The 23,686-nt window shown below is 32.6% G+C and overlaps 1 protein-coding gene across 4 annotated transcripts in view; it reads right to left on the bottom strand.

Annotated features, from left to right (window-relative positions):
- The window catches only part of sv (paired box protein shaven), a 215,024-nt gene that overhangs the window by 171,611 nt on the left and 19,727 nt on the right, over positions 1 to 23,686 (bottom strand). For all 4 annotated transcript variants that reach the window (XM_081987664.1, XM_081987657.1, XM_081987659.1 and 1 more), the window contains exons 2-3: positions 5,156 to 5,286; positions 2,350 to 2,385 (exon numbers count right to left, since the gene is read on the bottom strand). In XM_081987664.1, the coding sequence (XP_081843790.1) occupies positions 2,350 to 2,385; positions 5,156 to 5,267 (148 nt within the window). In that variant the 5' untranslated portion in view covers positions 5,268 to 5,286. The remainder of the gene's footprint in view (positions 1 to 2,349; positions 2,386 to 5,155; positions 5,287 to 23,686) is intronic.

Consider the following 23,686-nt stretch of genomic DNA (forward strand, 5'->3'; position numbering starts at 1 on the left):
TCTTGTAAAATTTCTGTAACTTTAACCGTTTCCGAGATATTAAACTCTTTTAATTCTTTATTTTTTGGAAATTGTATGACTATTTAGTAACATCTTTTTTTCTGCCATTTTTCTGGTTTCGGCGACTGTAAATAGCTTAAAATCATCGTCTTGAACTGTACTTTCACCTCGTGCTAACCGCAACACTATTAAACATATACAGGGTGTCCAAAAAACAAAAAGAAAAAATCAATCTTGAACTGAATCAAATTTTGAACTAACTTTCTGCTAGTTTTGATCGCGTTTACCCAGTTCTTTGTGGGTGTAAACTTAGCTCACTGGATGCAGAATGCTATTCTGAACAATTTTGATATCTTACAGAATTTTTGTAACTCTAACCGTTTGCGAGATATTCGACTTCGTGTACTCTGTATTTTTTCGAAATTGTATCAGAATTTTGAAAATCCGGTATCTCCGCCATTTTTTGGGTTTAAGCGACTAAAAAAAACTCAAAATGTTTGTCTTGAACCGTAATTTCACCTCGTGCAAACCGCAACACTATTGAACATATACAGGGTGTCCAAAAAACAAAAAGAAAAACAGTCAAATTTTGAACTAATTTTCTACAAGTTCTGATGGCGTTTACCCAGTCTTTGTGGGTGTAAACCTAGCTCACTGGATGCAGAACGCCATTCTGAACAATTTTGGTATCTTACAAAATTTCTGTAACTCTAACCGTTTGCGAGATATTCGACTTCGTGTACTCTGTATTTTTTCGAAATTGTATCAGAATTTTGAAAATCCGGTATCTCCGCCATTTTTTGGGTTTAAGCGACTAAAAAAAAACTCAAAATGTTTGTCTTGAACCGTAATTTCACCTCGTGCAAACCGCAACACTATTGAACATATACAGGGTGTTCAAAAAACTAAAAGAAAAACAATCAAATTTTGAACTAACTTTCTGATAGTTCTGATCGCGTTTACCCGGTTTTTGTGGGTGTAAACATAGCTCACTGGATGCAGAACGCCATTCTGAACAATTTTGGCATCTTGCAAAATTTCTGTAATTCTAACCGTTTGCGAGATATTCGACTTCGTGTACTCTGTATTTTTTGGAAATTGTATCAGAATTTTGAAAATCCGGTATCTCCGCCATTTTTTGGTTTTAAGCGACTAAAAAAAACTCAAAATGTTTGTCATGAATTGTAATTTCACCTCGTGCAAACCGCAACACTATTGAACATATACAGGGTGTTTAAAAAACAAAAAGAAAAACAGCCAAATTTTGAACTAACTTTCTGCCAGTTGTAATCGCGTTTACCCGGTTCTTTGTGGGTGTAAATCTAGCTCACTGGATGCAGAATGCCATTCTGAACAATTTTGGTATCTTACAGAATTTCTGTAACTCTAACCGTTTGCGAGATATTCGACTTCGTGTACTCTGTATTTTTTCGAAATTGTATCAGAATTTTGAAAATCCGGTATCTCCGCCATTTTTTGGGTTTAAGCGACTAAAAAAAAACTCAAAATGTTTGTCTTGAACCGTAATTTCACCTCGTGCAAACCGCAACACTATTGAACACATACAGGGTGCTCAAAAAATAAAAAGAAAAATAGTTAAATTTGGAACTAAATTTCTGCTTGTTGTGGCTGCGTTTACTCGGTTCTAAGTCGATGTAAACTTTATCTATTCGGTGCAGAAAGTCATTCTCAACATTTTTGGTCTCCTATAAAATTTCTGTAACTCTAACCGTTTTCGAGATATTCGACTATTTTTAGAAATTAATTGAAATTGCTGTATCTCCGCCATTTTTGGGGTTTCAACGATTGTAAAAAGCTCAAAATGTTCATCTTTAATTGCTCTTTCAACTCTTGCTAACCGCAACACGATTGAGCATATACAGGGTGGCCAATTTAAAGAAAAACTCTTCATTTATATTAACAGACAAAAATCCGTTAAAGTGTATTGAAAGACTGATACAAAAAGCAGCGATCAGGCCTAATAAACCGTCGACCAGGCCGGAAACGAGCTGTAACTGTCAAAATAACCGAGTTGCCAGCTGTCATAGTTGCAAAAAACTAAAATCTTGCCTACTTGTTTGACACCTAATTTATTTTATTTTCTTATATAAAACGCACTTGACAGTTACCATCACGTGTAGCCTGTCAAAATTCAACTTATGAAGCTGTAAAGTACATTATTTAACACTAATTTAAATACTTTTTGAGTGATTGTTTTAATTTAATAGCTCTATGGTAATAAAAAAAATAATGTAATATAATATTATTTCAATTTAATTTTTTTTTTATTATTTTATTTTATTTTTTTGTATTATAATCTTATTTCGAAACTACCATTAAACTACTCACCGTCAGTTGAGGATCCCACGTGCGAACCACCATCTCCTAGAAACAGTCAAAATTACCAAAAAGGATTTACACGAAAAATTCAATTAAATTCTCCTTTAGAAAACAGTTTTAATTACTTAAATTTGCTCGGTGTATTATTGATGCCATGTGGCCAAAGCGTAACGAATCAAAACTTTCTACATGTCGGAGATATTTACAATTTAACGTGTTTTTGCCACTGAATTGTTAATTTCCTAGTTCCTTAGCACTACAACAGAAAATTGAAGTTGCTTTTTGTCATACAAACTCATTAAAATGTCGGTCCAGTTATGCAAAGCAAAAAAATCTATTAACTTCCAATTTTTTTTTGCTTAAATTGTACTTGCAGGAATGTACGAGAATATTGTTTTGATTAATTAAAACGAATCCCAATTGATTGGTTTAATTAACCAGGGAGTCAACAAGTGTTTTAGTGGTACTTTCCCAGTGTAATCAATTCGATTTACGTCATGGGTACTGTTTGATGGTTCAGTATTCTTGTTTGGGTGCAAACGAACCATTTTTTAGAAAAATCTCTGATACAGTACTAATTCAACTTTTCCCACCCAAACCCACACAAAATTTAATCATTTTTACAGCAGGAAAGTGCACCAGATGTGAAAGTACCGAAAAAACACAAAAATTCGTTAAACTCCTTAAAAAAATTTAAATAACTTACTTAACTTAATTAAACACGTTAAAAAACACGTCAGGCAATTTTGTTTGATTTTTACTATATCCTGATATTTCAATTTAAAAAATCGTTTTATAGTTTAAAACTGAACATTCAAGACTTGTGAAAGTCCAAATTTGTACTGAATAGTCTAAAAACTTTTTTACTACTAGGAATGGTCTTATGATTCGCTTTCTCAGACTGCCATACTGGTTGAGTGTCTGAAACTGGCATTCAAGAAGTAAAAAAGTCCGGAAATCAAGACAAAGATTGTATTGTGCATGAAACTCATTTTTTACTACTAAAAATAATATAAAAGTTGCCTTTTAATGCTAGAACTGACTTTACTAGGACTGAAGAGAGTCCAAAAGTATATTTTCAAGACTTTAATTGGTGTACAACTCAATTTTCTGGACTGGACAACAAGTCTAGAAGTAAATTAAATTTTCGGACTATTTTATTTCTAAAAATTCGTTCTCAAGACTATTATTGTAGCATTTGGTAGCAACATTTTTTACTTTTATTACTGAAGAAACTTGACTTTTGGAAATAGTCTTAAACTCGATTTTTCAGTCTTAAAAAGCACTAAAAACAGTCTGAATTTCTTGGAGATGCTACAATTTATTGCACCTATGAGTGTAGAAGTCAATTTAATAGTGAAGAAGCTTGAAATAACATTTTCAAGACTATGGTCAGTGGACAAACTGGCTTTTAGGCCTGATAAGTCAAAAACTTTGTAAAGATAGTCTTGAAACTCGATTTGAGGCACTGAAAACAGCCTTAAAACACTAAAAACAGTCTAGTTTATTAAGAAATACCCGAATTTTTAGCACTGAAGTGTCTAGAAGTCGACATAATAGTGACAAAACTTGGAATGCCGTTTTAAGTCTATGAAGAATGTAAAAATTGTTTTTTAAGTTTGCTATGTCAATAACTTGGTGAAGATAGTCTTGAAACTCGATTCTGCAAGCTGAAAGCAGTTTTGAAGCACTAAAAATAGTCCAGAATTCGAAGAAAATGAAAAGCAAAGTAGAAAGCACGAAAAGTCCGTTTTTAAGACAATTTTCATGAATCTAATGTCAATGTCCTGCATCTAAGACTATTTTCAAGACTAAAATATTGAAATTTGTCTTCAAATTATGAAAACTTACTTCAAATGCAAATATTAAGCTTCTGATGTAACTTTTCATTAGTTCAGTCACATTTTGGGGTTCAAGTCAATTTTTAAGGTTTAAATGTATGAATTTGTAGTAACAAATTGTTGAAAAAGTAGTTTTTATGTCCACAAGTCAATTTTCAGTATTAAAGTCTCTCGATTTGCATGAAAACTGGTTACAAACACAATTTTTAAGCTTCTGAAATTTTTATCTTTTCTAATTCACTTTTCAAAACTAAAGTCTTTTAGTTTGTCTGGAAGCTATGAAAACTAGCTACAATAATATTTTTTAAACTTCTTAAGTGAATTTTCCGTTTCCAAGACAATTTTTAAGTTGGGTTGGGTTAGTTTTGGTTCTTTGACCGTAATAACGTGTAATAAAGTGCTTGTTCCAAATTTGATCAATATTGTCAATATCTCCACTCTGAGACCGTTTAGGAGTTAAACACCCTGTAGCTTTATTGTAGGGAATCAAATTTCCTACAACTTTTGCCTCTGCAATTTTTTCCAAATTTTGACACACAACAAAGTTACAGGGTGTCACAATTTTCTTTTGACAAATTTGTTTTTTACTGTTGTAAACCCAGCTTTTAACGCTCTTGTGGTGTTAAACAAAAAAAAAACAATAATTTTTGTGGATTAAATTTTCAATTTTGAATAATCATCCCTTGTACAGGGTGAACAAACTAAACAATTAACTAATTGATGTTACCATGGAAAAAACCATAAAAAACTGCGATTTTGCGATTACAAAAGCGGTGTAGAACCGAAATCGGTACCAGCCGATCACCGATCGGTACCATAAATTGCTATGACAGCAGTACCGATGAAATTACCGCGGTAATGCCCGGGTTGAAAACTTATTACAGGGCGGCGCACACAAGAGAACAAATTTAAAATTATTAATACGTTTCACTCGGTAATTTTACTTTTAATTACGGAAAAAATGAAAAACTTACGCTTCTTCTTATGGTCCTGGTCCTGCTGGTGCATGGAAGCACCCGGGTCCATTAGCATGGAGTGCCCCAAGTGGCCTCCGTGACCGCCTGGCTGGCACTCCATCGTAATCATGCTACTATCTATGATTGCACTGAAACAAAGAAAATAACTGATTTACGCGATTCTAGTTAAGTCAGATCGGTGCAGAAAATTATTCTGAACATTTTTGCTCTCTTGCGAAATTTTTGTAACTCTAACCGTTTCGGAGATATTCGATTTTTTTGTTGAAATTATTTCAAAATTTTCAAAATTTCGTATCTCCGCCATTTTTGGGGTAACAGTGACTGTGATTAGCTTAAAATGTTTGTCTTGAACTGCTCTTTCACCTAGTGCTAACCAAAACACTATTCAACATATACAGGGTGTTCAAAAATGAAATAAAAAATAGTCTAATTTGAAGCTAAATTTATGCCATTTGTGAACCGCGTTTACACGGTTGTAAGTGAGTTTAAACCACCCTTCATAGGTGCAGAAGATCATTGTAAACATGTTTGGTCACTTGCAAAATTTTCGTAACTCTAACCGTTTCTGAGATATTCGACTTTTTTACTTTTTTTTAGGAAATTGCATCAAAATTTTGAAAATTTTGTATCTCCGCCATTTTTGGGGTTTCAGCGACAAAAAACAGCTCAAAATGTTTGACTTATTCTGATCTTTCACCTCGTGTTAACCGAAACACTATTGAACATATACAGGGTGTCCAAAAAACAAAAAGAAAAACAGTCAAATTTTGAACTAACTTTCTACCAGTTCTGATCGCGTTTACTCGGTTCTTTGTGGATGTAAACCTAGCTCACTGGATGCAGAATGCTATTTTGAACAATTTTGATATCTTGCAAAATTTCTGTAACTCTAACCGTTTGCGAGATATTCGACTTTATGTACTCTGTATTTTTTGGAAATTGTATCAGAATTTTGAAAATCCGGTATTTCCGCCATTTTTTGGCTTTAAGCGACTAAAAAAAACTCAAAATGATTGTCTTGAACTGTAATTTCATCTCGTACAAACCGCAACACTATTGAACATATACAGGGTGTTCAAAAAACAGAACAAAAATAGTTAAATTTGTAACTAAATTTCTGCCCGTTGTGGCTGCGTTTACTCGGTTCTAAGTCGGTGTAAACATTGTCTACTCGGTGCAGAAAGTCATTCTGAACATTTTTGGTCTCCTGTAAAATTTCTGTAACTCTAACCGTTTGCGAGATATTAGACTTTTTTTATTCTTTATTTTTTGGAAATTGCATCAGAATTTTGAAAATCCGGTATTTCCGCCATTTTTTGGCTTTAAGCGACAAAAAAAAACTTAAAATGTTTGTCTTGAATTGTAATTTCACCTTGTACAAACGGCAACACTATTGAACATATACAGGGTGTTCAAAAAATAAAACAAAAATAGTTAAATTTGGAACTAATTTCTGCCAGTTGTGGCTGCGTTTACTCGGTTCTAAGTCGGTGTAAACATTGTCTACTCGGTGCAGAAAGTCATTCTGAACATTTTTGGTCTCCTGTAAAATTTCTGTAACTCTAACCGTTTGCGAGATATTCGACTTTATTTACTCTGTATTTTTTGGAAATTGTATCAGAATTTTAAAAATCCGGTATTTCCGCCATTTTTTGGTTTTAAGCGACTAAAAAAAAACTTAAAATGCTTGTCTTGAACTGTAATTTCACCTCGTACAAACCGCAACAGTATTGAACATATACAGGGTGTTCAGAAAACGAAAAGAAAAATAGTTAAATTTGGAACTAAATTTCTGCTTGTTGTGGGTGCGTTTACTCGGTTCTAAGTCGGTGTAAACCTTGTCTACTCGGTGCAGAAAGTCATTCTGAACATTTTTGGTCTCCTGTAAAATTTCTGTAACTCTAACCGTTTCCGAGATATACGACTTTTTTTGAGAAATTGCAGAAAAAAATTGAAATCGTTGTATCTCCGCCATTTTTAGGGTTTCAGCGATCGTAAAAAGCTCAAAATGTTCGTCTTTATTTGCTCTTTCACCTCCTGCTAATCGCAACACGATTGAGCATACACAGGGCGGTCAATTTAAAGCAAAACTCTTCCTTTATATTAACAGGAAAAAATGTAACAAAAGACTGATACAAAAAGCAGCGATCGGGCCTAACAAACCGTCGACCAGGCCGGAAACGAGCAAGGTTTTTTATCGCAATTATGTCGGAATAAAAGTCGGAAAACGGGCGACCAGACAAACAAAAACTCGTTAAAAACGTTGAAAATGAATGGAACGCGACGAGTGCGATTCGTCTGGTCGACTGGTTTGCATAGTAATCATCGTCCGGCCTTTAAAATGTTATTGTTTATTTCTCACGGCGATTTTTCCTGCTTTTAAGCCAAATCACTAAACGTCAGGTTGTTTACCAGGAAAAAACACGTTAATCAGCTCAAAATTGGAGAAAAAGTGCTTCTAGAAACCGAAAAACTGTTTTGTCTTTTTTGCTGTTTGGTTTGGCAACACTGTCTTTTCCTTCACTCTGCAAATAAGTGCTTTTTAGGTACATAATCATCTGATCAATTACCACTACCGGATTGATTACAATACCAATGTTATGCGGTTTGAAATCAATTTCCCTTGTAAAAACCTTAATAATTGATCTAGAGCAAAATGAGAAGCAATCAGGGAGTAGTACCATACAAACATTGTTTGACACTGTTGCAAGTGTGGTAAGAAAATGACGGTTTTAAACACATTTTTGGAATCCTCGTAAAATTTCCTATCTGACAACCTGGAAAAACACTAAAAAATTTGTTACAGTCGGGGAGAAAAGCGGTGTCAGAGTTTCAACTGTCAGAAACATAGTTTAAAAGTACAGTTAGGTATAAAATTGCCTGTAAAACCTACTTGTAACGATAAAATTACTGTTTTTAGCACATTTTTGGAATCCTCATTAAATTTCCTATCAAATAACCTGAAAAAACACTATAAATATTGGTACAGTCAGGGAGAAAAGCGATTTCAAAATTTGAACTACCAGAAACACAGTTTAAAAGGATAGTCAAAAACAAAATTTTCTGTAAAATCCACTTGGAGTAAGAAAATGAATGTTTTAAGCACCTTTTTGGAATCCTCATTAAATTTTCTATCTGACAACCTAAAAAAACACTAAAAAATTTGTTACAGTCGGGGAGAAAAGCGGTGTCAAAGTTTCAACTGTCAGAAACATAGTTTAAAAATACAGTTAGGTACAAAATTGCCTGTAAAATCCACTTGGAGTAAGAAAATGACTGTTTTAAGCACATTTTTGGAATCCTCATTAAATTTTCTATCTAATAACCTGAAAAAACACTACAAAATTTGGTACAGTCAGGGAGAAAAGCGGTGTCAAAGTTTCAACTGTCAGAAACATAGTTTAAAAGTACAGTTAGGTATAAAATCGCCTGTAAAATCCACTTGTGGTAAGAAAATGACTGTTTTAAACACATTTTTGGAATCCCCATAAAATGTCCTATCTGACAACCTGGAAAAACACTAAAAAATTTGTTACAGTCAGGGAGAAAAGCGGTGTCAAAGTTTCAACTGTCAGAAACATAGTTTAAAAGTACAGTTAGGTATAAAATTGCCTGTAAAACCTACTTGTAACGAGAAAATGACTGTTTTTAGCACATTTTTGGAATCCTCATTAAATTTCCTATCCAATAACCTGAAAAAACACTACAAAATTTGGTACAGTCAGGGAGAAAAGCGGTGTCAAAGTTTCAACTGTCAGAAACACAGTTTAAAAGTACAGTTAGGTATAAAATCGCCTGTAAAATCCACTTGTGGTAAGAAAATGACTGTTTTAAACACATTTTTGGAATTCCCATAAAATTTCCTATCTGACAACCTGGAAAAACACTAAAAAATTTGTTACAGTCGGGGAGAAAAGCGGTGTCAAAATTTCAACTGTCAGAAACACAGTTTAAAAGTACAGTTAGGTATAAAATCGCCTGTAAAACCCACTTGAAGTAAGAAAATGACTGTTTTTAGCACATTTTTGGAATCCTCATTAAATTTTCTATCCAATAAGCTGAAAAAACACTACAAAATTTTGTACAGTTAGAGAGAAAAGCGATGTCAAAGTTTCAACTGTCAGAAACATAGTTTAAAAATACAGTTAGGTACAAAATCGCCTGTAAAACCCACTTGGAGTAAGAAAATGACTGTTTTAAGCACATTTTTGGAATCCTCATTAAATTTCCTATCCAATAACCTGAAAAAACACTATAAATATTGGTACAGTCAGGGAGAAAAGCGATTTCAAAATTTGAACTACCAGAAACACAGTTTAAAAGGATAGACAAAAACAAAATTTGCTGTAAAATCCACTTGGAGTAAGAAAATGAATGTTTTAAGCACATTTTTGGAAACCTCATTAAATTTCCTATCCAATAACCTGAAAAAACACTACAAAATTTTGTACAGTTAGGGAGAAAAGCGGTGTCAAAGTTTCAACTGTCAGAAACATAGTTTAAAAATACAGTTAGGTACAAAATCGCCTGTAAAACCCAGTTGGAGTAAGAAAATGACTGTTTTAAGCACATTTTTGGAATCCTCATTAAATTTCCTATCCAATAACCTGAAAAAACACTACAAAATTTGGTACAGTCAGGGAGAAAAGCGATGTCAAAGTTTCAACTGTCAGAAACACAGTTTAAAAGTACAGTTAGGTATAAAATCGCCTGTAAAACCCACTTGTAACAAGAAAATTACTGTTTTTCGCACATTTTTGGAATCCTCATTAAATTTCCTATCCAATAACCTGAAAAAACACTACTAAATTTGTACAGTCAGGGAGAAAAGCGGTGTCAAAGTTTCAACTGTCAGAAACACAGTTTAAAAGTACAGTTAGGTACAAAATCGCCTGTAAAACCCACTTGGAGTAAGAAAATGACTCTTTTAAGCACATTTTTGGAATCCTCATTAAATTTCCTATCCAATAACCTGAAAAAACACTATAAATATTGCAAGGGCAAAGGAATAAAAGATAGGTTATGTTGAAGCATTCTAGCAATGCAGCCAGATTAGTCTTTTTGCGATTAATATCTCGTGGCACCTTCAGATAGGTTTCTCACATAAAAGCAACGCACCTGTACTTAAGGAATTACTTATTACCTGAGAACATTACCAGGTATTTTAATGCTACGACATTACTGTCTGGCCAATTAAAAGCTTCCTTTGAGGGTTGCAATTATACTCACAAAGTGCCAAAATGTCATTACCAGCTTCGAAAACGATTTAAAACCAACATTCGATTGGTTCCTTCATGTTTATTCATTTTTAATAACCTCTGGTTGTGGTTTTTGTAATTTTTAGTTGTGGTTGGCAGCCGTTTCTCATTTCACAACTATTATAACAGTCGGTTTGATCAAATTATAGGTTTGACTTGTCCCTCTCTAATGGGCTAATAATGACAAAATACATACAATGTGAAGAAAAAAACATTTTGTGGTAGAAATGGTTAAGACCCTGGGCTAAGATGCTGTAATTCACAATTATCACCATCATCAGGGAAAACAATGCTCCCATAAACCAAATTCACATGATGAAGAGTTACACTTAGGATGTGATTTTAAACTAACAAGAACATATCTAGAATATACGAGTAACAACAGGAGTAAAGAACATTCTCAGTACATTTTTTTCAAATTATATTCCAGATTTATTTAGAAATATTTAATAGATTTTTTTTGAGATTAAAAAATATATCAGTAATATTCATAGATTGTTTAAAGAATGTTCCTTAAAGCACTTCGAGCGAATATGCCAAGAATATGAACGTTTTGTTCCTATCATTGTTATTTTACTGAATTTGTGAGAGAAATTTGGCAAAACATTTTTGTTAGAAAGCTATAAAACCAAGTGTTAAGTCTGGCAACAGTGTTTAATTAAACTTGACTTGTTTTGACAGTTACAGAGTGGTTCAAATAATCTATAATAATAACGCCAAAAATAAGTCTAATTTTGAGTTTCTTGATCAAAATCAGTTGAAATTTGAGCACCCTGTATTTTTGGGAGTTCAGAGAGGTTGAACCACTCAAATTAACCATCTTGAGCTCCTCTTTCCAGTGGTGTAAATAAAAAAAATTGATCTGAAAAATTGCGTACAGGGTGACCAAAAATTAATCACCATACTTTTCGTGCACACTCTGTATACTGGCAGCAAAAACGGTACTGAGTTAAGAAGTTGATTGGAAATATTTTTGATTTTTTGCAATTTTTTTGTAACTTTTACCGTTTTTGAGTTATTTATTAAAAAAGTGGTTTGGTGCAACAAATATTTAAATCAGTTTCAATTTTGGTCTGAAGTTTAAATGACAGTCAGGGGCAAAATTGCCTGTAAAATTCACTTGGAGTAAGAAAATGACTGTTTTAAGCACATTTTTGGAATCCTCATAAAATTTCCTAACCGATAACCTGGAAAAACACTACAAAATTTGGAACAGTCAGGAAGAAAAGCGGTGTCAAAGTTTCAACTGTCAGAAACACAGTTTAAAAGAACAGTCAGGAACAAAATTGTCTGTAAAATTCACTTTGAGTAAGAAAATGACTATTTTAAGCACATTTTTGGAATCCTCATAAAATTTTCTATCCAATAACCTCAAAAACACTACAAAATTTGGTACAGTCAGGGAGAAAAGCGGTGTCAAAGTTTCAACTGTCAGAAACACAGTTCAAAAGGACAGTTAGGTATAAAATCGCCTGTAAAACCCACTTGTAACCAGAAAATGACTGTTTTTAGCACATTTTTGGAATCCTCATTACATTTCCTATCCAATAACCTGAAAAAACACTAAAAATATTGGTACAGTCAGGGAGAAAAGCGATTTCAAAATTTGAACTACCAGAAACACAATTTAAAAGGATAGTCAAAAACAAAATTTTCTGTAAAATCCACTTGGAGTGAGAAAATTACTGTTTAAGCACATTTTTGGAATCCTCATTAAATTTCCTATCTAATAACCTGAAAAAACACTATAAATATTGGTACAATCAGGGAGAAAAGCGATTTCAAAATTTGAACTACCAGAAACACAGTATAAAAAAACAGTTAGGGCCAAAATTGCCTATAAAATTCACTCGTGGTAAGAAAATTACTGTTTTAAGCACATTTTCGGAATCCTCATTAAATTTCCTATCTGACAACCTGGAAAAACACTAAACAATTTGGTACAGTCAGGGAGAAAAGCGGTGTCAAATTTTCAACTGTCACAAACATAGTAAAAGTACAGTTAGGTATAAAATCGCTTGTAAAACCCACTTGTAACAAGAAAATGACTGTTTTTAGCACATTTTTGGAATTCTTATTAAATTTCTTATCCAATAACCTGAAAAAACACTATAAATATTAATACAGTCAGGGAGAAAAGCGATTTCAAAATTTGAACTACCAGAAACACAGTTTAAAAGAACAGTCAGGTCCAAAATTGCCTGTAAAATCCACTTGTGGTAAGAAAATGACTGTTTTAAGCACATTTTCGGAATCCTCATTAAATTTTCTATCCAGCAACCTGAAAAACACTAAAAAATTTGGTACAGTCAGGGAGAAAAGCGGTGTCAAAATTTCAACTGTCAGAAACACAGTTTAAAAGTACAGTTAGGTATAAAATCGTCTGTAAAATCCACTTGTAACAAGAAAATGACTGTTTTTAGCACATTTTTGAAATCCTCATTAAATTTCCTATCCAATAACCTGAAAAAACACTAAAAAATTTGGTACAGTCAGGGAAAAAAGCGGTGTCAAAAACTGCCAGAAACTCACTTACCAGTAGTTTACTGGCAATTTACCTGTAAAATTTTTCTGGTAAATTCAAATATGTTCTAAAAACTCCAGATCGTTTTACAATCTTCTCACTCTGTATTTATTACAATTTTAACATTTTTTTACAACTTAGGTTAGCTAAAACTATTTTGCCAAAAAAAAAATTAATTGCAGGTGGTTTCTGGCTTAATCGACTGTTGATGTCTCCCATATAACCCTTGTTGTAAGGTGTTTTTAAGTGATTTTCTTGATTTCTAGCCACTTTTCCAGTTTGAAATTGCATAAACTGCTTATATTTTCCCTCATTTACACGTCTTAATAAGGAAATTTTCCGATTTTTTTAAAGAAAACACCCCAAAAGTTAATTTGATGTATTTCAGTGTTTCCCAGTTTCAGAAATATATCTTACCGTATTTAAATGCTTCAAGTTTCCTGCAGAAGGTTTGTAATTTTAATTTTTAACTAATTAATTGTAGTAATTAGGTAGTTTAAAAATTCGACTGATTATTTGGGATTTAAAGCTGAATTCAGGTTTCAGGAAGAACGTGACACCAAAGCAAAATTGGACGCGTTTTAAGTCAGTATCAAGTTGATCCATCTAAATATTTCAAAGTAATATGGTGCACGGGATGGCAACTGGTAATTTAGTTGTAATACATGGCATTTTGTATCCAGTTCGTTATGATATACCCGGAAGACCTGAACTGGGGGAGTTTTAACCTACTAAACAACCTTTAACAGTACATTTCCCTCATTTTCTTGACCAAAGTTTGGTTTTTTTAAAGTCCCTCAAACCAGCACTAAGTGCAGTGGGATTGAGCTAATACTTTTGGAGTGTAGCTAGGTTCGTTCGAGGGGATTGTAGCAGTATAAGGGGGAAAAGGCAAAAACTCCCACTCTTCATCAAAAATGATCTTGTATATAGGAACTCGGTTGCACGATCCACTAATTGCAAAAGGCAGGGCGGAGGCTTTTTTTTTTGGATTTCTCGTTGCCTATAAGTCGGTAGTTAATCCGAGATTGCTTCCATAACAGTACCCGGGTCAACCGGGTGCCGGATCGAAACAATAAAATTAAATTGCATAGATCGTAGGCTGCAAACCATGCCAAAGTTTAAAAAAAACAGTGAAAACACTTTATGGTAATAAACCATCAGTCTCCAGGTCGTGCAGTATAAATTGTCTCACTTTAGCGGCGTTTTATCTGGTTTTTATAGCAAATACCAATTAGTAGCTGGAGGAATTTATACGTATCTCGTGCATAAACGGTATAAACTATTGCAAAAAGGATCGGCCAATCGTTTTTCCTCGAGACATCTCGCTAATTCAATTTTCGTGTTCTTCACTCATCGATCCCCACATCAATCAAGATACACACGCCACGTCCAACTTTGATGTCTTTTTCTCTTATCTTTCACACGTAAATTTTTAATAGTAATTATTGTCAAATTTCAAAGAATAATGTGATAAATTACGGAAATTTCAGTCAAACACTCATTAAGCATCAATCTGATCTGGAGTGTTTGAAACGTGTAAAATCCACTGAAGTTGACCTTTAAAACATCAAATTACGTTAAAAACAAATTCAGTGAATCCTCTTGCATTAAAAAAAAATCATTAAAATGAAAATCATAAAAATCACGCAAAAAAAACACAAAAAGGGTTAGGATGGACAATGGAAGATATCAACAGTCAATTAGGCCAGAAACTTTATTCCACTGGTTTTTTAGGGAAAATAGTTTTAGCTCACCTAACCTGGATGTTTATACGATTACTTCTATTATTTTATTGTTTACTTAGTAATTTGCAAAAACTATAATAATTACAAGAAAATGACAAAAACGAGTACAACTCTCTGAAGATAACTTTGCAGCAACTAAAAAACATCAAACAACGTTCAAATCCTTTAATAAAGAACCTTCTGGAAATGACCACACCATAACCTAAAAATGGAAAAAAACGTCATAAATCTTCTGAAGAAAACTTGAAGCATTTTTGATCATCATCATGTTTCTTTTGACATTCTCAGGTTAAAAAATGGCATAAGAGCATTGAAATTGACTTTTAAACGTGAAAATTTAGCTCAGAAACTTGTGATTGGAGTATCAAGTTAATTTTTAAGTCATTTTCATGCCTCTAGCATTAAAAATCTAGGTTAGAAGGAAGAAAATAGGGTTTTTAACTCAATTTTAATGTTTCCAACTAAAAATTTGACTTACAAGCTTTGATTTTTGCTTTAAAACGTTAAAAATCTACTTGGAGGCTTGTTTTTTTGGTCCAACAAGGTAACTTTCAACTTTTGACTGAAATTACTTTACTTCTAGTGACAAAAATTGACTGAAAACCGCAACATTACATTTTGCAGCCAATTTTTAGGTTCCTTAACTTTGTTTTTCACATTTCCAGCTTAAAATGTAGCTTAGGAGCTTTGAAATTGACTTTTGAGCATTGAAAATTGTCTCAAAAACTTATAATTTAAGTATGAAGTCAGTTTTCAAGGTTCTGAGTGCTATTTCTACGCTTGTAGACTTAAAAATTTAAGTTAGAAACCAGATATTAGGGTTTTTAACTCAATTTCAAAGTTTCAAACTTAAAAATTAATTTAGAAGCTTTGATTTTTGCTTTCAAACTAGAAAATCTACTTGGAAGTTTGTTTTTTTGGTTCAACAAGGTAACTGTCAACTTTTGACTGCAATTTCTTAACTTCTAGTGACAAAAATTGACTGAAAACCGCTACACTACATTTTACAGCCAATTTTTAGGTTCCTTAACTTTGATTTTCACATTTCCAGCTTAAAATGTAGCTTGGGAGATTTGAAATTTACTTTTGAGCATTGAAAATTGACTCAAAAACTTGTAATTTAAGTATAAAGTCAGTTTTCAGGGTTCTGACAGCCACTTCTATGCTTGTAGACTTAAAAAATCTGTCAGAAGCCGGAAATTAGGGTTTTTCACTCAATTTCAAAGTTTCCAACTTAAAATTTGACTTACAAGCTTTGATTTTTGCTTTCAAACTTAGAAAATCTACTTGAAGGCTTGTTTTTTGCTCTAACAAAGTAACTTTCAACTTTTGACTGCAATTTCTTAACTTCTAGTGACAAAAATTGAGTGAAAATCGCAACATTACATTTTTCAGCCAATTTTTAGGTTCCTTAACTTTGATTTTCACATGTCCAGCTTAAAAAGTAGCTTGGGAGCTTTGAAATTGACTTTTGAGCATTGAAAATTGACTCAAAAACTTGTAATTTAAGTATGAAGTCAGTTTTCAAGGTTCTGAGTGCTATTTCTACGCTTGTAGACTTAAAAATTTAAGTTAGAAACCAGAAATTAGGGTTTTTAACTCAATTTCAAAGTTTCAAACTTAAAAATTAATTTAGAAGCTTTGATTTTTGCTTTCAAACTAGAAAATCTACTTGGAAGTTTGTTTTTTTGGTCCAACAAGTTAACTTTCTACTTTTGGTTGCAATTTCTTAACTTCTAGTGACAAAAATTGACTTAAAACCGCAACATTACATTTTCCAGCCGATTTTTAGGTTCCTTTACTTTGATTTTCACATTTCCAGCTTAAAAAGTAGCTTGGTAGCTTTGAAATTGACTTTTGAGCATTGAAAATTGACTCAAAAACTTGTAATTTACACTTCTATGCTTGTACACTTCAAAATCTAAGTTAGAAGCCAAAATCTAGGGTTTTTAACTCAATTTTAAAGCTTTAAAAGTTTTCAACTTAAAAATTGACTTGGAAACTTCGATTTTTGCTTTCAAATTTTGAAAATCTACTTGAAGGCTTGTTTTTTGGTCCAACAAGGTAACTTTCAACTTTTGGCTGCAATTTCTTAACTTCTAGTGACAAAAATTGACTTAAAATCGCAACATTACATTTTTCAGCTAATTTTTAGGTTCCTTAACTTTGGTTATCACATTTCCAGCTTAAAAAGCAGCTTGGGAGCTTTGAAATTGACTTTTAGGTTAAATAGACTTCCGAAAAGCTATCAGAAGTTTTAGTTGTACAGATTTAGAAAGAGTTTCAGAATTAGGTTAGGTTCGACTCAGAAATGTCGGATAATATTTGTTTCCGATCCAAAACTTATTTATAATCGTTAATATAATAAAACAAAATTAAGTCAGATTAGACTCGACTGGGAGCTAGTTCTGATTCACAATTTGTCCATTAGAACATCAGAAGTGTCAGCAACATTTTAGGTTAGGTTAGGTGTTTTTTTGAGGAAACCAAAAGACTCAGAAATGGCGTCAGAAATTCGCCCTGACTCTCTTTTACATTGTCTCCACTGTAAAAAGTGACATGATCTAAGGTGCTTGCAACATGTAAAAAGTGACTTTGTAAGCAAGCTACAGAACATCAAATTACGTTAAAATCCTGTAAATTAAAAGTGATTTTTCAGAAGATTATCTCTTCTTAGATTAGAATCGTTAAAAAAACTCAAAAAAATAAACTCAAAAATCACGTAAAAACCCCTTGCAAACAGGGTTAGAGTGGAGATATCAACAGTCAATTAGGCCAGAAACCCAGTAAGTGTGTTTCTAGACAAAACAGCTTGAAGCAAGATTGTTTGAGGCATTCCAACGGTATTTACAGTGCGAATAGCATTGAAAGTGGTAATGGAATATTAAAGGGCGTTTGTAGCAAAGCCGAAATCGTTTTAAGTATCTTTTTAGCGTAGGAGAGTTGCCGCGCGCCCATTTCTTATTTACGGCCGCTGAAAGTCCGCATACCACTTCCTTTAGAACATAAATTCAAATTCAATCTCTATATTTATATACTACTGGTATCGTTAAACGTCATTTTTTAGGCCTAGATTGTCCGGCACGCCGTAAACTTTTGCATCTCAACCGCACAAGACAGAGATGGAGATCATTTAGTACTATATTTAGAGTTTAATAACGTTAGATGTGAATTAATCACGACTTTCATCATCCGTAAAATAATCTTTTCTTTAAGTATTTTCTCTATAAAAACAAGCTTTCTGGTCTAATTGACTGTTGATATCTCCGCAAGCTCTCCATCCTAAACCTTTTTAAAAATTATTATTTGCTGCTTTGCACGCAGATCATTTCACCATCTTTTATACCGAATTTCAGACCATAACCTCAATAATACTCAAGTAAAAGTCCAAATTTCCAAGTCTAACCTAACCTATTTTAAGTTTCTGTTAACGATTCTCCATTTTTCCAGAAAAATTTCTGATGACAGTTCTGAGTCTATTCTAACATAATTTTCCTGCTTATTTCTGTTTCTTGGTCCTAATGAACAAATTGTGGATTGGAATTACCCCAACCGACATTTTTGAATATAACTTAACCTGCAAATTTGTTTTTTTTTTGAGTTTGAATTCGGATTTTTTGGATTAGAAATATCTTAAACCTACATTTTTGAGTCTGAGTAAATTTTGATTTCTTTTGTCCTCCATGAATCTCCCAAAAGCTGAAAGTTCACTTTTTAGACCAAAAACAATTTTTTTATGTTTAAAAGTTGAAATCAAATTAAATTTTAGGCTGGAAACTTTGAAACAATGTTAAAAACTAGAAATTTGATTTAAAACCGCTAATTTTTGGTTTCCAACTTTCAGATTTTTAAGGTTAGAAGCATTAGTGACTTGGATAGCTCAATCACAAGTTTCTGAGACAATTTTCAAGGTTTAAAAGTCAAAATCAAAGTTTTTTTTAGTTGAAAATATTGAAAACAATTTAAAATCCAAATTTTTGGCTTCTAACTTAAGTTTTTAGTGCTGGAAGCATACAAATTACAGTCAAAAGCCTGAAAATTGACTTGATGCTTGAATCACAAGTTTCTGAGCCAATTTTTAACGTTTGAAAGTCAATTTTAAAGTTTCCAGGTTAATTTTTAACGGGAAACTTGAATACAATGCCATCAAGCATGAAAGTTGCCTAAAAAGTCTAATTTAAGTACATTTTTGTGGCTGAAAGCTGAAGGTGAACTTGTTATGACAAAAAACCAGGTTCCAAGTAACCTTTTAACGTTTAATAGTTGAAATAAAAGCTTTGAAGGATTTTTTAAGTTGGAAACGTTTGTAACCTTTACATATACCTAATTTCTGGCTTCTAACTTAGATTTTTAACTCTACAAGCATAGAAGTGGCTGTCAGAACCCTGAAAACTGACTTTGTACTTAAATTATAAGTTTTTGGGTCAATTTTTAATGGTTAAAAGTCAATTTCAAAGCTCACAAGCTACATTTTAAGCTGGAAATGTAAAAATCAAAGTTAAGAAGCCTAAAAATTGGCTGAAAAAGTAATGTTGCTGTTTTCAGTCAATTTTTGCCCCTAAAAGTTAAGAAATTGCAGCCAAAAGTAGAAAGTTAACTTGTTAGACCAAAAAACAAGTCTCCAAGTAGATTTTTAAAGTTTGAAAGCAAAAATCAAAGCTTCCCTGTCAATTTTTAAGTTGGAAACTTTAAAATTGAGTTAAAAACCCTAATTTCTGGCTTCTAACTTAAATTTTTAACTCTACAAGCATAGAAGTGGCTGTCAGAACCCTGAAAACTGACTTAATACTTCAATTCCTAGTTTTTGAGTCAATTTTCTATGGTTAAAAGTCAATTTCAACTCTCACAAGCTACAGTTTAAGCTGAAAATGTAAAAATCAAAGTTAAGGAATCTAAAAATTGGCTGAAAAAAGTAATGTTGCGGTTTTCAGTCAATTTTTGTTCCTAAAAGTTAAGAAATTGCAGCCAAAAGTAGAAAGTTACCTTGTTGGACCAAAAAAACAAGCCTCCAAGTAGATTTTCAAAGTTTGAAAGCTAAAATCAAAGCTTCCCTGTCAATTCTTAAGTTGGAAACTTTAAAATTGAGTTAAAAACCCTAATTTCTGGCTTCTAACTTAGATTTTTAAGTCTACAAGCATAGAAGTGGCTGTCAGAACCCTGAAAACTGACTTTATACTTAAATTACTAGTTTTTGAGTCAATTTTCCATGGTTGTAAGTCAATTTCAACTCTCACAAGCAACATTTTAAGCTGGAAATGTAAAAATCAAAGTTAAGGAACCTAAAAATTGGCTGAAAAATGTAATGTTGCGGTTTTCAGTCAATTTTTGTTCCTAAAAGTTAAGAAATTGCAGCCAAAAGTAGAAAGTTACCTTGTTGGACCAAAAAAACAAGCCTCCAAGTAGATTTTCAAAGTTTGAAAGCTAAAATCAAAGCTTCCCTGTCAATTTTTAAGTTGGAAACTTTAAAATTGAGTTAAAACCCTAATTTCTGGCTTCTAACTTAAATTTTTAACTCTACAAGCATAGAAGTGGCTGTCAGAACCCTGAAAACTGACTTAATACTTCAATTACTAGTTTTTGAGTCAATTTTCTATGGTTAAAAGTCAATTTCAACGCTCACAAGCAACATTTTAAGCTGGAAATGTAAAAATCAAAGTTAAGGAACCTAAAAATTGGCTGAAAAATGTAATGTTGCGGTTTTCAGCCAATTTTTGTCCCTAAAAGTTAAGAAATTGCAGTAAAATATTGAAAGTTAACTTGTAAGACCAAAAAACAAGTCTCCAAGTAGATTTTTAACGTTTGAAAGCTAAAATCAAAGCTTCCCAGTCAGTTTTTAAGTTGGAAACTTTAAAATTGAGTTAAAAACCCTAATTTCTGGCTTCTAACTTAGATTTTTAACTCTACAAGCATAGAAGTGGCTGTCAGAACCCTGAAAACTGACTTAATACTTCAATTACAAGTTTTTGAGTCAATTTTCCATGGTTAAAAGTCAATTTCAACGCTCACAAGCTACATTTTAAACTGGAAATGTAAAAATCAAAGTTAAGGAACCTAAAAATTGGCTGAAAAATGTAATGTTGCGGTTTTCAGTCAATTTTGGTCCCTAAAAGTTAAGAAATTGCAGCCAAAAGTAGAAAGTTAACTTGTTAGACCAAAAAACAAACCTCCAAGTAGATTTTCAAAGTTTGAAAGCTAAAATCAAAGCTTCCCAGTCAGTTTTTAAGTTGGAAACTTTAAAATTGAGTTAAAAACCCTAATTTCTGGCTTCTAACTTAGATTTTTAAGTCTACAAGCATAGAAGTGGCTGTCAGAACCCTGAAAACTGATTTAATACTTCAATTACAAGTTTTTGAGTCAATTTTCCATGGTTAAAAGTCAATTTCAACGCTCACAAGCTACATTTTAAGCTGGAAATGTAAAAATCAAAGTTAAGGATTCTAAAAATTGTCTGGAAAATGTAGTGTAGCGGTTTTAAGTCAATTTTTGTCACTAGAAGTTAAGAAATTGCAGCCAAAAGTAGAAAGTTAACTTGTTAGACCAAAAAACAAACCTCCAAGTAGATTTTCAAAGTTTGAAAGCTAAAATCAAAGCTTCCAAGTCAATTTTTAAGTTGGAAACTTTAAAATTGAGTTAAAAACCCTAATTTCTGGCTTCTAACTTAGATTTTTAAGTCTACAAGCATAGAAGTGGCTGTCAGAACCCTGAAAACTGACTTAATACTTCAATTACAAGTTTTTGAGTCAATTTTCCATGGTTAAAAGTCAATTTCAACGCTCACAAGCTACATTTTAAGCTGGAAATGTAAAAATCAAAGTTAAGGAACCTAAAAATTTCCTGAAAAATGTAATGTTGCGGTTTTCAGCCAATTTTTGTCCCTAAAAGTTAAGAAATTGCAGCCAAAAGTAGAAAGTTAACTTGTTAGACCAAAAAACAAACCTCCAAGTAGATTTTCAAAGTTTGAAAGCTAAAATCAAAGCTTCCCAGTCAGTTTTTAAGTTGGAAACTTTAAAATTGAGTTAAAAACCCTAATTTCTGGCTTCTAACTTAGATTTTTAAGTCTACAAGCATAGAAGTGGCTGTCAGAACCCTGAAAACTGATTTAATACTTCAATTACAAGTTTTTGAGTCAATTTTCCATGGTTAAAAGTCAATTTCAACGCTCACAAGCTACATTTTAAGCTGGAAATGTAAAAATCAAAGTTAAGGATTCTAAAAATTGTCTGGAAAATGTAGTGTAGCGGTTTTAAGTCAATTTTTGTCACTAGAAGTTAAGAAATTGCAGCCAAAAGTAGAAAGTTAACTTGTTAGACCAAAAAACAAACCTCCAAGTAGATTTTCAAAGTTTGAAAGCTAAAATCAAAGCTTCCAAGTCAATTTTTAAGTTGGAAACTTTAAAATTGAGTTAAAAACCCTAATTTCTGGCTTCTAACTTAGATTTTTAAGTCTACAAGCATAGAAGTGGCTGTCAGAACCCTGAAAACTGACTTAATACTTCAATTACAAGTTTTTGAGTCAATTTTCCATGGTTAAAAGTCAATTTCAACGCTCACAAGCTACATTTTAAGCTGGAAATGTAAAAATCAAAGTTAAGGAACCTAAAAATTTCCTGAAAAATGTAATGTTGCGGTTTTCAGCCAATTTTTGTCCCTAAAAGTTAAGAAATTGCAGCCAAAAGTAGAAAGTTAACTTGTTAGACCAAAAAACAAGTCTCCAAGTAGATTTTCAAAATTTGAAAGCTAAAATCAAAGCTTCCCAGTCAATTTTTAAGTTGGAAACTTTAAAATTGAGTTAAAAACCCTAATTTCTGGCTTCTAACTTAAATTTTTAAGTCTACAAGCATAGAAGTCGCTGTCCAAACCCTGAAAACTAACTTAATACTTAAATTACAAGCTTTTGAGTCAATTTTCAATGGTTAAAAGACTCTGTATAGCTCTTACGCTTACCGAAATCCCAATACATGTAGAACCAATTTGGGACACACTGTATAGTTGCCAAGATCCCAATAGTGATGATCGAATTTCATCAATCACCCTGTACATGTTTCGTTGCTATAAGCAAAAATATACAATTCTTCTCATTAACTCATTTTGCATGCAATTGATTGATTTGCGACTATTAAAGTGTTTGGAATAGCTACAAGATTCCAAATCAATCATACGGCATGAGGCAATTATTCTAGCCCGTTAATATGCTAATAAAAATTAGGTTTTCGCAATAGGTCGATTATTAATACGACTGCATATTCATCATGCACAGCGGTTAAACCAATAGCAATTTAAACGTTAAACGATTGGTCGTTTAGGTTTTAAATCGAAATTGTGCGTAAAACGATACGGGGTGCGACAAATAACGATTTATTCTACCGATTTTTGCTACGATTTCGAATTGGATTTACTCAAACATACGTAGAAACATAATTAGGAGCACTTAAGTCGACTTGTAACGACTCTTAACCTTCTACTTAGTAGTAGTTTTGCAACGACTACACGCAAAAGCTCAGACATAGGAATGTGCTTGAGATTTCAATCTCTTGAAAGACGATCCTTGTCAATCTACCGTTGTTGCTGCGATTTTTTAACGTGTCGAGATGTTTTGCATAATGGTTTTGCTTTTTTTTTCTCGATCACTCATTTTGGGAATAGCTTAAGAGTTCATTAAGGAGACTGGTAAATTAACGTTACCATGTAAGGCAACGCCATCTATCTGCTAAGTAGCTGCTAAAAGCGAATTTTAGGAAAATCCATTACAATTACACAAAAATGCAATTTAATTAGCACATTCTAAGCTTCGCTGCAATTGTAATAATTAAATTACAGGGTGTCCGCATTTATTATTTATAACTTAGCACCACAACAGTTTTCTACATGTTTTTGACATATAAACGTCAAATTTAGTTTTCTGACACACCCTGTGCTCATCTCAACTCATCAAATACAACTTTCAAAAATTTCAGAAAAATGTACTCAGAATTTTCTAGTTTTTAATGCAACATTTTAGT

This window comes from Ips typographus, linkage group LG10 (genome assembly GCF_016097725.1).
Source record: "Ips typographus isolate SLU linkage group LG10, UJ_Ityp_2.0, whole genome shotgun sequence".
Lineage (NCBI taxonomy): Eukaryota > Metazoa > Arthropoda > Insecta > Coleoptera > Curculionidae > Ips > Ips typographus.